General features: G+C 45.3%; 1 protein-coding gene across 3 annotated transcripts in view; it reads right to left on the bottom strand.

The window, feature by feature from the left end:
- The window catches only part of LOC143401575 (N-acetyllactosaminide beta-1,6-N-acetylglucosaminyl-transferase), an 80,063-nt gene that overhangs the window by 33,627 nt on the left and 33,197 nt on the right, over positions 1-13,239 (bottom strand). Inside the window, exon 1 of one of the 3 annotated variants that reach the window (XM_076859183.1) lies at positions 131-1,162. The exons of the other annotated variants lie outside the window; for them this stretch is intronic. Coding sequence (XP_076715298.1) covers positions 131-1,049 — 919 coding nt within the window. The 5' untranslated portion in view covers positions 1,050-1,162. Of the gene's footprint in view, positions 1-130; positions 1,163-13,239 lie in introns of those variants that run through there. 3 annotated transcript variants of the gene reach the window in all.

Below are 13,239 nucleotides of genomic sequence, written 5' to 3'. Positions count from 1 at the left end.
TCCTAAGTATATAAGGTTTTTTTTTTTTAACCCCCAAAGAATTTCAAATGAATCAGTTCTCTGAAGCAACCAAATGCTAGCAAACTCAGTCTATCCATAAAAAGACATGGGAACGGATATTGGCACCTACCTGGAATCCTATTGAGTGTCACCCAGTAATGTTCATCAGGGCTGTAAGTGTCTTTGGACCACTGGAGCAAATCAACAGCCCTGGGGTCATGGAGAACAAAGCTGACAAACTCCCTGGAAAGGGCCACATAGGCAGTGCCAAAGTAGATTGTCATTTGATGTGGAGGTGAGGTTTTCAAAATGTTAGTATTTTTTACAAAAGAACCTTCTTTGCTTATGTACTCTCGGTGGACATACTTGGTACGACCCACAGCATGAGCTGGGGGCAGCACCCCTGGGGTAATGTTCTTCCCTTTAAATCCTTTCAGATACTGAATTATTTCCTTGTTGGTTTTCAGGGGGAAATCTTGCCCACAGGTGTTGAGGATGTACTTCCAGGGGACCTCAGAGGCCTCCAGGTCCTTCATGCAGTTGATATCCGCCTGGAGCCTGGAAATCCCACCATAGACCACGGGTTCCATCTTAGAAGCCAGAAAAGCGTTTGGGAAGCAGCTCAGTAACTGCCACACTGATTTTTTAAACTCATTTGAGGATTTTTCATCCACATGAACACAGTAGACATTTTGGGGCATATAGATGGCCCTGAAGAGCCTTTCAAAAGTATCGAAGTCCTTATGAATTACCATGACAAATGCCAAAGGGAACGCAGCTTCTTCTCCCGACAGGGGGCTTGTGATGTAGTGACTCTGGGTCACATAGTCATTGCAAGAAAGTCTTCCCAAAGATGATGGCAATGTCTTTTCCCGCAGAAAGGTGGCCTTCTTTTCTAAGGTGAGATTGCAGGCATCAATCCCAAAAGACCTTTTGCTGGAACCCTTTCGCCAATTTTTGGGTAGGCTTGCCTGGCTATTGTAAAATATCACCAGAGAAACCACACTGAGCCCGCTGATAGCCAAAAAGTAATGCCTCCAAAAGTTCATTATTTTCACTTCCCCAGGAAAGGAATCTCTCTTCAGAGATTGAGAAATTGATCTTCGTCCCCAAAACCACAAGTGTGACAGTCTGAAATGACTTCTCTTGCAATCTTGAATTTCGACAGCTTCCCCGGGAGGGCTGGCTTGCTTTCCTCCGGTCCTTTAATCCTCCTCTGTCGTTGGCTTCAGTGTCTCGTCCATCCTCTTTGGGGCTGGCTGAAGATTTGATGCCTTCCCAACCGGCTCCGGTCGGCAGCCCCGCGCAGTACCGAATCCCTGCTGCTCAGCCCAACCCAGCCCAGCCTCCGGGAAGCCTCCTCATTTGCATATGCAATGCAAGTGGTGGCTCTTAGCAAATTACATTCTGGAATGGAAAGACGGGTTTCTCTTGCATCACTCCCACTGTCTCCCCTACTTCTAGGCAGTCAATTCAGTTCTGATCTCCCTTCTAGAATAAGTGACTCTCTTCTTTTTTCTGGCGAGCCCCACAACCAGCTAGCAGCCCTGGGAAACCACAGGACTTAGCACATCTGCTCCTTGGGTTTCTTTCTTTTTTTTTTTTTTTTTTTCCGCGTTTCTCTGCTACCTCTTTTCATTTCAGGGTTATCTCTGCCTCTGGGCACACAAAGATAAGAAAGATACCCTTGTGACAAGTCTAAGGAGATTATCTGCAATGGGGGGAGGGGGACGTTGACAGTGAGGTTTGCTGGATTAAATCAGACACATTCTGATGTGTGACACAGCAAACGTATGCATGTGCAGACTATCAGCGGCGGAACTAAGAATGACACCCGTGGGGGCAGGGATAAGAGTGACTGTTCACTTTACAGGGGGATGTTGATGGCATACAATGAACTAAACACACCTTAGTTTGTTTGGTGGTGGGAAATGTGATAGCCACTGTTCCCAGAGAGCACACGTTGGTTCCCATTTCACACAGAGCTTCAGATGACTTGAGCTGCTGATGTGATCTTGTATACAATGTGTGAGGGACTACCTCCTGGGTCTCTTTAAAAACCCCACGTCATCGGATCTGAAGTCACTTCACGGAGCTCAAAGTCTCGGTCTCGGTTCCTACTCACCCTCCTCTCCCACTTCTCATACTCTGAAGAAAGAGCAACTGCTTCCGGCTGCTGCAAAATTCCTGGAAGTATCAGTCACTGTCTTTCGGGGAACCAGGAAGAGCAGGTCTGGTCACATTGCACAGGGCATCTCAAAGCTCACCTGTGCGAGGTGTTGGTTGGAAGGGAGCCTACGGCAAACCTGGAGGGCATCTGGGATTGAGGCTGGTGCTAAGGACACTTTTAGAGGGAAAGAGACCATGAGTCCAACTAAAAGATGAACTGAGGCAGCCACAGGAAATGTGTTAGAAATGGGTCCTGTTCCCAACTCCAGAAGTTACCCAGCTATTCCACCTGAGTGGGCCCCCTGTGGCCACCAGAGCAGCTGCCCCTATTAGGAAAACACTGGGTGCATAATGTAGCAAGAGCCCTGTCCCTCCCTGCCCTTGAATATCCTCCAGTTAACCTTTACTAATTCATGACAACAGGGAACGCAGAATAGATACTGATTTGGAGAACTGCTGAAGAGTTGGCAGGGAGCCTTGGGATCACCAAACACAAAGCCTTTACTATCCAGATGAGGAAACAGAGGCCAATTAAAAATAATATTCTTCCCAAAGTCATTCAGCTGGATCGAAAATGGAGTCTTCCTTCTACAGCTCCCTTGTTCTGATGTGGAAGTCAGTCTGCCTGGCTAAATCCCAGGTGGTTGCTGTGATCAGGGTAAAGTTACTTAACCTTTCTAGGCACGGCCCCTCCCCTCCCCTCCCCTCCCCTCCCCTCCCCTCCCCTCCCCTCCCCTTCCCTCCCCTCCGTCTGTGAAATGGTAAATAACTGTGACTCCTAGTTCACAGGGTTGGTAGGAAGATTAAATGAGATAACTCTTGGTCATGGTTTAGCCAGAATTTGAGCCCTTGATGTATATTCAGTATGGCGTGGCTATGATTATTGCTGTTGCTTCTCTTTTGAAAAAATATTCAACATTTTGGATGCTGCTAATGAACTAGTATTTTGATTTCTGTTCTGAGTAATGGAAAAAGAGAAGCACCCACCTTAAGGCTTTTAAGTGGCTTAATTTATTCCCAGAGGTTAAATACCACTCTTTCCCTTCTCTATCATTGTGCTCCTAACACACAGGAAATGAAGCTGTAGGAGAGGGACAATAAAATAGCCCATTCCGATGCCTTCACTCCCTTTATTTGCTCTATAGCCACATCCTTTTCTGCAAAATATATCCTTGACAGGACTGTGGAGAACAGGAGAGGGAAGCTTGGAGGTAGGAAAAGAGGCCAACCGCTTCTTCCTCTGTAATTCTCTTCTTGTTTTTCTCCTTCTCTTTGCCCCAGCCCTGATCCTAAAACAGGGAGTGCCCTGGACACCAAGGCAAAGGGAACTCATGAGATCTTTCATCGCGAGTTAGTTAAAGCAGACTGCAAGTGGGTAATTGCAACAGGACTTACAGTTCAACACAGCAGGATTCAACACCCGCCCCCAACGTGCAAAACGAAAATGAACCCCCAGGAAACAATGTATATAGCCCGCCCTGGCTTATATACACTAGTTGAGATGAACACGCTGAGATGAGCACGTAATGTCTGTTTATCGGCTGGCACGAGCAGGTTTGTTTTGCCTGGTCTCTCTGGTAACAGAACAGGCATCTTCTTCCAGTAAATAATTGGGAACACTGAGCTATTAACTTCCAAACCTGGACCTTTTTTCTGGTTCACTCTAGTTGGCATGTAACACATTAAAAACTGTCATCAAGTGGGCATTTTGTACCCAGCCTCTCTGTACCCAAGATAATGTTTATGGTCATAAGCAAAAAATAGCCCCAAGGACTACAGCTAATAGCACATAATTGGCCCAGCCAGAACAGTAAAACAAAAAGCTGAGTTCTCAAGAGGGCCTCCCCCGTCCCCCCGAACCCCAGTGGGATCCCTTATCCTGCACAATGACTTAGTTCTTATTAACCTTACCTGCGCTTTTTCATTCCCCCCCTAGCTGGGTGGACAGAGGAGGGGGCTTGGGATTGAACCCTGGGTGATGATTGGCTGTTGAATCAAAGCAGTTATTTATTTAAATTGACGGGTAATATTTGTACATTTTTATGGGGCACAGTGTTGTCATATATACTATACATTCATATATATATATATATACTGGCGATTGAACCCAGGGATGCTCAACCACTGAGCCACATCCCCAGCCCCTTTTATGTTTTAATTTGGAGACATGGTCTCCCTAAGTCTCTTAGGGCCTCGCTAAGTTACTGAGGCCAACCTGGAACTTGTGATCCTCCTGCCTCAGCCTCCAGAGTCACTGGAATGACAGGTGTGTGGAGTTAATGCTTTTTGATGGGTGCTCGACTCCAACCAGACTGCCCCATCCTGCCAGGGTAGGTTCTGGATGTGTCAGTCTGGCAACCTAAAACCTTCAGGTCATGAGCAAGTCACAGAAAGTAAAGAAGCAAACAAACAAACAAATGTCCAAGCAACCCAAATAATGATTGCACATTGCTGGCCGGATATATATTCTCCCATGCGCTCGGGTGGGGAAGATACAGTGAAAGCAGAACTGGTGGAGGGTGGAGAAGCAGGGCTTGAGGACTGACAGATGAAGCAGCTAACTGCCTGGCCAAGGTGTGGACGTGAGAAGGGAGGGACTGTGAGGAACAGCCTGCGCTCCAATGCCCCCAGAGCATGTGACTTCCTCTCCATAACAGCAACTGATGCCCCACTGCATCAGGTACCCGGTGCTGACAGATCTTCTGATGTTTTAAGAGAAGTGAATAAAAAAATAAAACCAACTAATTTTTTTAAAAGAGAGAGAAGAGAAAAAGTCTGAATTTTAGCAGAAAAACTCCCAAACTTCTAAAGTGTTACCAGTAATTAGCAAATGTTAAAATCATGGGTATTTATGTGTGTGCATGCGCACACACACGGATTGCATTACCATCCTTGGTTGAAGCATCCAAGCTCGATGCTGGTGGTTTCCGTCCCTCTTGAGGCCTAACCTATTAGCTCTCAGTCTAGACACATCCTAACAAATGTTCTCATAGTTAAACAGACGAGAAGTCACTAATCAGAAGAGGGATGGGGAGGTGGCAGGTCAGGATACGGTTGTCAGCAACAGGGGATGGTCTGACAATGAAACAGATTTAAGGACAAAAGTACAGCTGCGTGAGGACACTGGCACTCGCGATGACCAGCACTGAGAGAGCTCAGGCCCATTTTTTTCACATTACAAGATCAATAGCTCAAGTATTTATAAAGATCATATTTGTTGAAAGCCACAGTTTAGTCGGAATGACGCCTGGCATTTTGCTAGAGGGAATGGTTGAAAGGTGACCCTGCTCCGGGATGGATCCTCTGGGAATAGGGCGGCTCCTGCTGGGATTAGGGCAGATCCTGCTGCCTCTGTCGCCTGCTGCTTTGGAGTTCCCATTGAGTTCTCCCGGGGTTCAGGGAGAACTGGCACGTGGAGCCTGGTGGAGGGAGTGTATTCCCGGGAAGTGTGTGTAGAGTGCCGGTGAGAGTTCAGGAATAAAGAGTTGCTGTTTGAACCTACAAGGCTTTGTGGCGGCTTGGTTATTTTGTGCCCAGACAGACGGCGGCACATATTAATGTCTGCCAAAGGACCTCAAGACTATGAAAATTGATACAAACAAAAGACTAGATCAACCCTTAGACTTTCTTTGAAAATAACCAGAGAACAAAAAGTGAACTAGAGGCCAGGCGTGGTGGTGCACACCTGTAATCCCAGCGGCCTCCAGGAAGGAAGAGGCAGGAAGATTGCAAGTTCAAAGCCAGCTTCAGCAACTTAGGCGAGACCCTGTCTCAAAATAAAAAAATAAAAAGGCTGGGGATGTGGCTCAGTGGTTAAGCACCCCCTGGGCTCAATCCCCAGGTCCAAAAAAAAAAAAATGAAATTAAAAATATAAATATACTAATAGATACATATTTATTCTACATATTCTAATTGAAAAAGGTATTTCTGAAATGTGTTTATTCAGAAAACTCTCTTTGCGGTGCTGGGGATTGAACCTAGGGCCTCATGCTAGGCAAGCACTCTACCGCTGAGCCATATCCCCAGAACTCCCCATTTTTAAAAAATTAATCATTTTGTACACAAAAGGGTAGGTTTTCTTATCTAGAAAACTCACATTTATGACAAAACCTTTTGCTCCAAAAATTCCAGGCAAATCTGTTCGTCACTTGCTTCTGAACCAAATGTCAGGTAATAAATGCTTTCAGGGTGCAGCCCAGCTGCTCAACTTGACTAGAGTAGCATGGAAATGGCCCTAACAACCTGTGCCTGTGTCCTAATCAAACTTCACTTTATGGATGCTGAAGTCTGAATTTAATATACCCCTTCTGGTCATCAAGTGGGTTTATTTTTATGTTGTTTTTGACCACTTGAAAACACTAATAAAATCACTGTTAGCTCAAGGGCAGATTTAGCCCAGAGGTGGTAGTTAGGTCCTCTTAGATTTCAATCATACTCCTCCAGGCCTAAATTTTGCAACTTCAGGGTTGGTGCAATCACTTGTTAATTTCTGTGTCTTTCCTGATGAGGAAATTGAGACGGTGGCAAATAATAGTGTCGATCATCCCATGCCCCCATCATACCCCTTTTACAAATGCAGCCTGGGTCACAAGGCAGAGTGCTGGGTGTACAAAGAGCTTGGACAAGTAATGGACACCCTGAGCCTCAGCACAAGAGCAGTGTGTGAGGGGGTCATTCTGCCACTCAAAAGATCCCTAAGCACAGGCAGAAGCCCTCAAGACCTCAAGACTTCAAGACTCTGCCTTATCAAGGGCAGAGTTTTTTCTGCGCCCTGTCCTGACCCCAACACAGGGAAACCTCCCTTCATTCCTAATTGTAGTCTCTTGAGCCTGTTTTTTCAAAGTACATCCAACATGGCTACTTTTTTAGAGAGCTGAAGGTGGAGACAAATACGTGGTGGCCAAGACCTCCAAGCGGGTTGTGGTGGTGTACACCTGTAATCCCCGCATCTTGGGAGGCTGAGGCAGGATTGCAAGTTGGAGGCCAGCCTTGAGACTCTTGTCTCAAGATAAAATATAAAGAGTGTTGAGGACGCAGCTCAGTGCAAGAGCACCCCGGGGTTCAATCCTCAGCAACCATGAAAACATCACAAACCCATAACCTAAAATCTTATGACAAGGAACAGCATGGGTGACTATGTTTTTCATTGCAGCTTTTCTCTGACTGCAAATGTCTCCTCCGAGAAAATGGGCTGCAAATTCATGATGAAATTATCTGTCCAAATCTGGATAGTATTCTGTTTTTTCTTTTTCATACCAACTACCTCCAAAATGCCCCAGCTTTATAAGCTTTTTTGTTTCTTTTGTCTTTTTTGTGATGCTGGGGGGTCAAACCCATGCTAAACATGGGCCTTACCTCTGAGCTACACTCCCAGCTCCAGAGACAGTACTTTATTTGACTTTACTTATTTATAGTGCTGGAGGTCGAACCCAGGGCCTGGTGCGTGCTGGGCAAGAACAGTATTTTACAACATCGCTGCTGCCGGCAGAGATTTGTATCTAGAAGATCTCGTGGTCCACTGCTTCTGGACGTTCTCAAATAAATGGAAACAAAACAATCCTAAAATAGAGATAGGCAGTGTTTTCCTCCAACTTCTACTTTTAATAGCCCTATTAAATTCTTGACTCGTTTTCAGTTTATCCAATCCTCTCTGCAAGCCAGCTGCGTTCCCACAGAGCCTGTCCTTTGCTAGAGTTTAGATAGTTTGTTAGGGCAGAGCACTTGGAGAAATCCCAAAAAGTCAGGCGTTTCTTCTACTTTCCTAGAAATTAACACTGGGACATAACTTCCTGCAAGATACATCCTGTGTTCATACCTCACAGAAGATAATATTTGTATTTGATTCTCCCACTAGTTGAAGTGATTTTCAGATTCAAATTTTATATTTACCTGCCCTGGCATTTAAAAAAAAAAATGGACAGGTGAAGATAAAATTTATAAATTCTATACTCTGACCACAAAAGCAATTTGGAAAATTGTTACACACAGAGCAGGCCCGGTTTTGGTCTACTTTGCTTGGACCCTCGTGGCTGGTATTGTGGTTGGTCACTTCTTTTGCGTGTGTTGAATCCCAAGCAACTAAGGGGTTTCCAGTAACATGTTTTCCAGTAACCCATCAGAGTTGTCCCAGGGACCATAAACATCTAGGGCACTAATTCTGGATTGTGACTTGCCTGGAGTTGGAAGGTGAGCAGCAATGGGGTGGGTAAGGCTTGCAGTGAACAAGTACTGTGGTCTGGGAACACATGGTTTTCAGTGCTAAGACTTGTTAAGTCCTAGGCAAACCAGGAAGAACTGGTCACCTCAGATACCACGGATCCCACTCACTCCCAGATTGACAGTCCTTACTGAAAGGAGTCACTGAACATAAAATAGTCAGTAATTGATCTGTGAAAAAAGAAAGATACGCTCAAACCATGGTGTGCAAGATGGGAAGCATCACTAGGTCTGTGTGTGTGTGTTCAAAACCCTACATGATCCTTCTTCATATTTCAGCAAACCACTAAGGCCTGGGTACAAAGTGATTAACCCGTCATGAGATGGCGTCATAGTGAACCCAGTTGAATGCACTTAAGTCTTACTAACTACATGAATGTCCCCCAGTAGATATTACAGGATTTTAGTAGCAACCTAAATATTAATGTAAGAATTTGGAGAAAATAATTACTACAGTGTTACTGGTATCCAAAGTCTCCTCCCTTCTACACCCCCTATGTTGTGGGTGATCTTTCTGTAGGATTTATCATAAACAAGTAATTGGACTATAAATTCATTTTATGGAGCAGGACAATCAATTAGACATTTGACCACTCTGACTTGCAATTTCTAAATTTGCGTAATTTCAGGATTGGGATGGGATGATCTCCACGGTCCCTTTTGACTCTAAATTCTGCGGTTATTCCAGAGTTCAGCATAAAGACGGGACTGTTTTATGGGAAAGTTATAATTGGGAAGCTTGGTTTAGGTTGAGTGATTGCCAGGGAAAGTCCAAAAAGTGGTTAGGATAACAAACCAGAGAAAAATCAAGAAGCCTGGGTGGTGGAGTGGAGGATGGAGAGGAGACACCGGACAGGGAGGTGTCCCTTCTCTCCGGGAGATGAACCAACACCTACAGAGGATGGCAGGGTCTCCCGGAAGGCACCACGGAGCACCCGAGATCGGGAGTCCAAGGCAGAATGCCTTCCTTCCTAGCTCCCCAGAGAGTTCAGACTGTGGCCCAGGACAGAATGACAGCATCTCAATGAAGGGGAAGTGAAATGAGGATTGGGGCTCAGGAAGGAGCTAGCTAAAGAGAGGAAACAGGAAATGGCCAGAAGAGGGGACTGACTCATCAGGGCACGAAGCTGAATCCTCAGGATGACCCGAGGGTCTCCAGCTTACTCAGGAGAGATCCAAGTTTTACTCTCCGGTATTTTCAGTTCAGTCTGATCTTTTCAATCTGGCTAAGGAGAAAGATGATAGGCCATGACTCTGAGAGAAGTTTGGAGTTCCAGGGCAAGAGCTTCCATCCATTTCCTGGAAACCTGGCCGTAAAGAGGACACAAGGAAAATGGGGAAATCTGACACTCTTGACTTTGTCCAAAAGCATTATGAAGAAATGAATGCCAGCCACATGCTGTGCAGGCCAGCGGTGAAAGAAAGACCAGTGATAGATTTAGCTTAGAGAAACCACCTGAAGAAAGGCTTTGTTAGGAAAGCAATGAACACACTTTTGCTTTGAATATAACTTTTTTTTTTTTTTAATGAGAATCTGGGGATGCTAGGCAAGTGCTCTGCCACTAAGCCACATCCCCCCCCACCCTTTGGGTTTAACTTTCTAAGGCTAACAGTTGTTCATTACAAATCTCAGGAAACAACAACAACACCACCCAAAATCACAGCAAGATTAATGCCTTTGTTCAATGATGGGTTAATTCCATCAAAAGAAGCAGCCTTCTGAAAACCCAGAAGTGGTCTTTGAAGCAGCAGCCTCTGCAATTGGACTCATTTTTTGCCTCTTTGCTAAGGAATAAGGCACCAATTGGTAAGCACCAAGTTGGTGGGCCTCAGGTTGAAACAGTTGGGCTTGGGCAGGTGCTGCCCCAAGCTAGGCTCAGCAATGAGAAGCTTCTGAGATGAGTAGGCCAGGTATAGTACCAAATGCCTGCAATCCCAGCCACTCAAGAGGCTGAGGCAGGAGGATCCCAAATTTGAGGACAGCCTTAGCAAGTTAGCAAGAACCTGTCTCAAAATAAAAAGGGCTGGGGATGTGACTCATTGTTTAAGCACTCCTAAATTAAATCCCCCATATCTAATTAAAAACAAAAAAAAAAAAAAAAAAGAAGAAGAAGAAAAGAAAAGAAAATCAAGAGACAATGCTTTAGAAAAACTAAATGGGAAAGATTTTCCCCATTGCTGTCCTCAGAAGCAATGGAGGATCAGGAAATGTCCAATGTCCAGGAAAGATAGAGCACAGCTAGAAGATGCTGTTTGAAGTCTACTTCTTAGGATTTGGCCACATCAACGAGGGTCTGTAGTAGGTGGTAATGATGATTTGTGATTCATTGGGCAGGAATGCCAAGTGGCACCGGCATATTGAAAATTATTTCTTGGTGGGTTAGGGATGTAGCTCACATGTGTGAGGCCCTGGGTTCCATCCTCAGCACTACAAAAAATAAGTAAATAAATAAAAATAAAAGAATTGTTTCCTGGGGTTGCCATGGAGCTCAGTAACAGAGCACTTACCAACCAGGTACCGGGCCCAGGGTTCAATTCCCAGCACCATAAAAAAAAGAGAAAAAAAAAATTTTTTTCTTTTGACTCAGTTCAGTAAATATTAAATATTTACTGTCAGCTCATTGGACTTGTGAGCTGACAGTAAATATTTAATATTTACTGAACTGGGCTGCCAAAAAAAATACAAAAGATCATGAAGAGATTATAGGTCCAGTAAGGTAATAAATATGACATCCACGTTCATAATTATAACGCAAAGGTTAGAGAATGACAACAATGCTTGAAAAAGGTGTAAAACTGAGGAGAAAATGTCAGCACAAGTTTCCTAAGTGACAAGCCATTGAATGCAGACATAGTGAGGCCACCAGTCTAAATGGAAATGGTCGAGAAGGCAAGTACCAAGGGCAGGAGTGTGAGACAGGGAGGTTTTTCTGGAATGTTCCTCCCAGGAAAGGCCACAGTGGGAATTGACAACGAGGTGACCGAGGTGACCCGGAGGGGGTCTCTATCAGGTAGGCTGCCATCCCACACACCATGTTGACATGCTTATATGGAACAATTCAGTTACGGGTGCCGAAACCTGTGGAATTGACAAATGTCATTCTCAGAGCTAAACTGAGTGCGAGAATGTTTGGAGGCCGAGACTTGGGCCAGAGAGGCAGCTGGGATGAATCCAGTAACAATCAGCTTGAGAGATTCCAGGGGCTGGAGGTAAAGAGCAGAGCAGGAAAGGTGGAGCTGGGGAGGTGCAGAATGTGCGGAATGCACTGATTTGATTAGGCCTGGAGGCCGGGGAGTGGGCCAAGTGGTGGGGACTGGAGAGGTGGGCTCCTGGGGAGGAGGCAGAGGGACATTGGAGCCTGTGCTAGTGTGTGTGGAGCTTGGGAAGACAGGCCCAGAGGCTACAGGAGTGAGTGAGGGGGCCTGGGAGAGGATGCAGGGCTCTGACTCATCAGTTCAGAAACGATGGTGAGAAGGTGATGGCAGCAGCCATCGCCTATAATCCCAGTGGCTCGGCAGGAGGATCGTGAGTTTTGAGGCCAGTCTTGGCAATTTAGTGAGGCCCCAAGCAATTTAGTGAGACCCTGTCTCAAAACCCGAGAGGGGCTGGAGACATAGCTTAGCGACAGAGCACCCCTGGGTTCAATCCTCAGAACTAAAACAAAACAACAGAAACAAGAACCATCAAGAAAGAAGAAAGGAAAAAGAAAGAAAAACAACTTTTAGAAAACAGTGATTCTGTGTATTGCATCGTGGACAGGGGACAGAACATTGCATCAGACATAAGATGATAAGAATTTGTGCCCTGGCTTTGTTAATTACTAGCTGTTCCACAAATTCAGCAAATATTTAAGAGTTGCTGATCATCCTACATGGAAGTTTGATGGCAAAGTTAATGCATTAGGGGAAAATAATGCTCAAAATCGCCTCCATCAGTTCTTCTGGAGGCTGAGATAGGAGGACCCCAAGTTCAAGCCCAGCCTAGAAAACTTTTATAAACAAAAAAATAAAAAACAGCTGGATGTGTAGCTCAGTGGTAGATGCTTGCCTAGTATGTACAGGGTCCTGGATTTAGTCCACAGTAACCACAAAAAAGAAAAAAAAAATTTCTCCTCTGGAAAAATCCCTTGGGAATGTGTCATGCTAACATTCACATGCAGTGTCTCCATAATTCCAACATGGAGAATTTTCCCTTTCATCTGGATCCAGATGGTTGTTTTTTTCTCATGAACACCAGAGGAACAAGTTGGCCAGAGCTGAGGAGTTACGGGAATCGAGGGTCAGCATGAAGATAAACAAAATCCTTGTCTCACTCTGAACCCCAGACTCTTAGGATGGAAAGGAGTCCAGGCAGAGATGACTGACACCATTTGAACTTACATAAAAGTGTGTGTGAGTGTGTGTGTGTGTGTGTGTGTGTGTGTGTGTGTGTATGCATGTACCATTGAGTTTGTATGGTTAAATTCATATGAGCCTGGACTCCACATAATATTGAGCACTGCTTAGGGGCCAGGGTTGTGCTATAGTTAAGGACAGCAAAACTGAGCATGTGCCATTGCTGCCCTTGAAGCTTTGTCTAGAGGGTCACAAGAACTTGCATCACAAGTAATAACAGCACAGTGTGATACAGGAGCCTGGAGGGGTGAGGATTAGGAAAGGTTTTATAGAGAATGTGACTCTCAGCTGAATTTTAAAAGCAGATGCAGGACAAGGGGGGAACAGCACCCCAGAGCATCTTGGCAAGGAACTGGCATGCATCACTGCAGTGAGGCTGGAGGGGTAGAGTGGGACCGGTCCGTTGTCTGGGAGAGTTGGAGTGTGACAGGTGCTGGGGGACATAGCTAGAGAAGGCA

Source organism: Callospermophilus lateralis, chromosome 6 (genome assembly GCF_048772815.1).
Source record: "Callospermophilus lateralis isolate mCalLat2 chromosome 6, mCalLat2.hap1, whole genome shotgun sequence".
Taxonomy (NCBI): Eukaryota; Metazoa; Chordata; class Mammalia; order Rodentia; family Sciuridae; genus Callospermophilus; species Callospermophilus lateralis.
The sequence above is the reverse complement of the archived record's forward strand: the minus strand, read 5'-3'. Positions and strand labels throughout refer to the sequence as shown.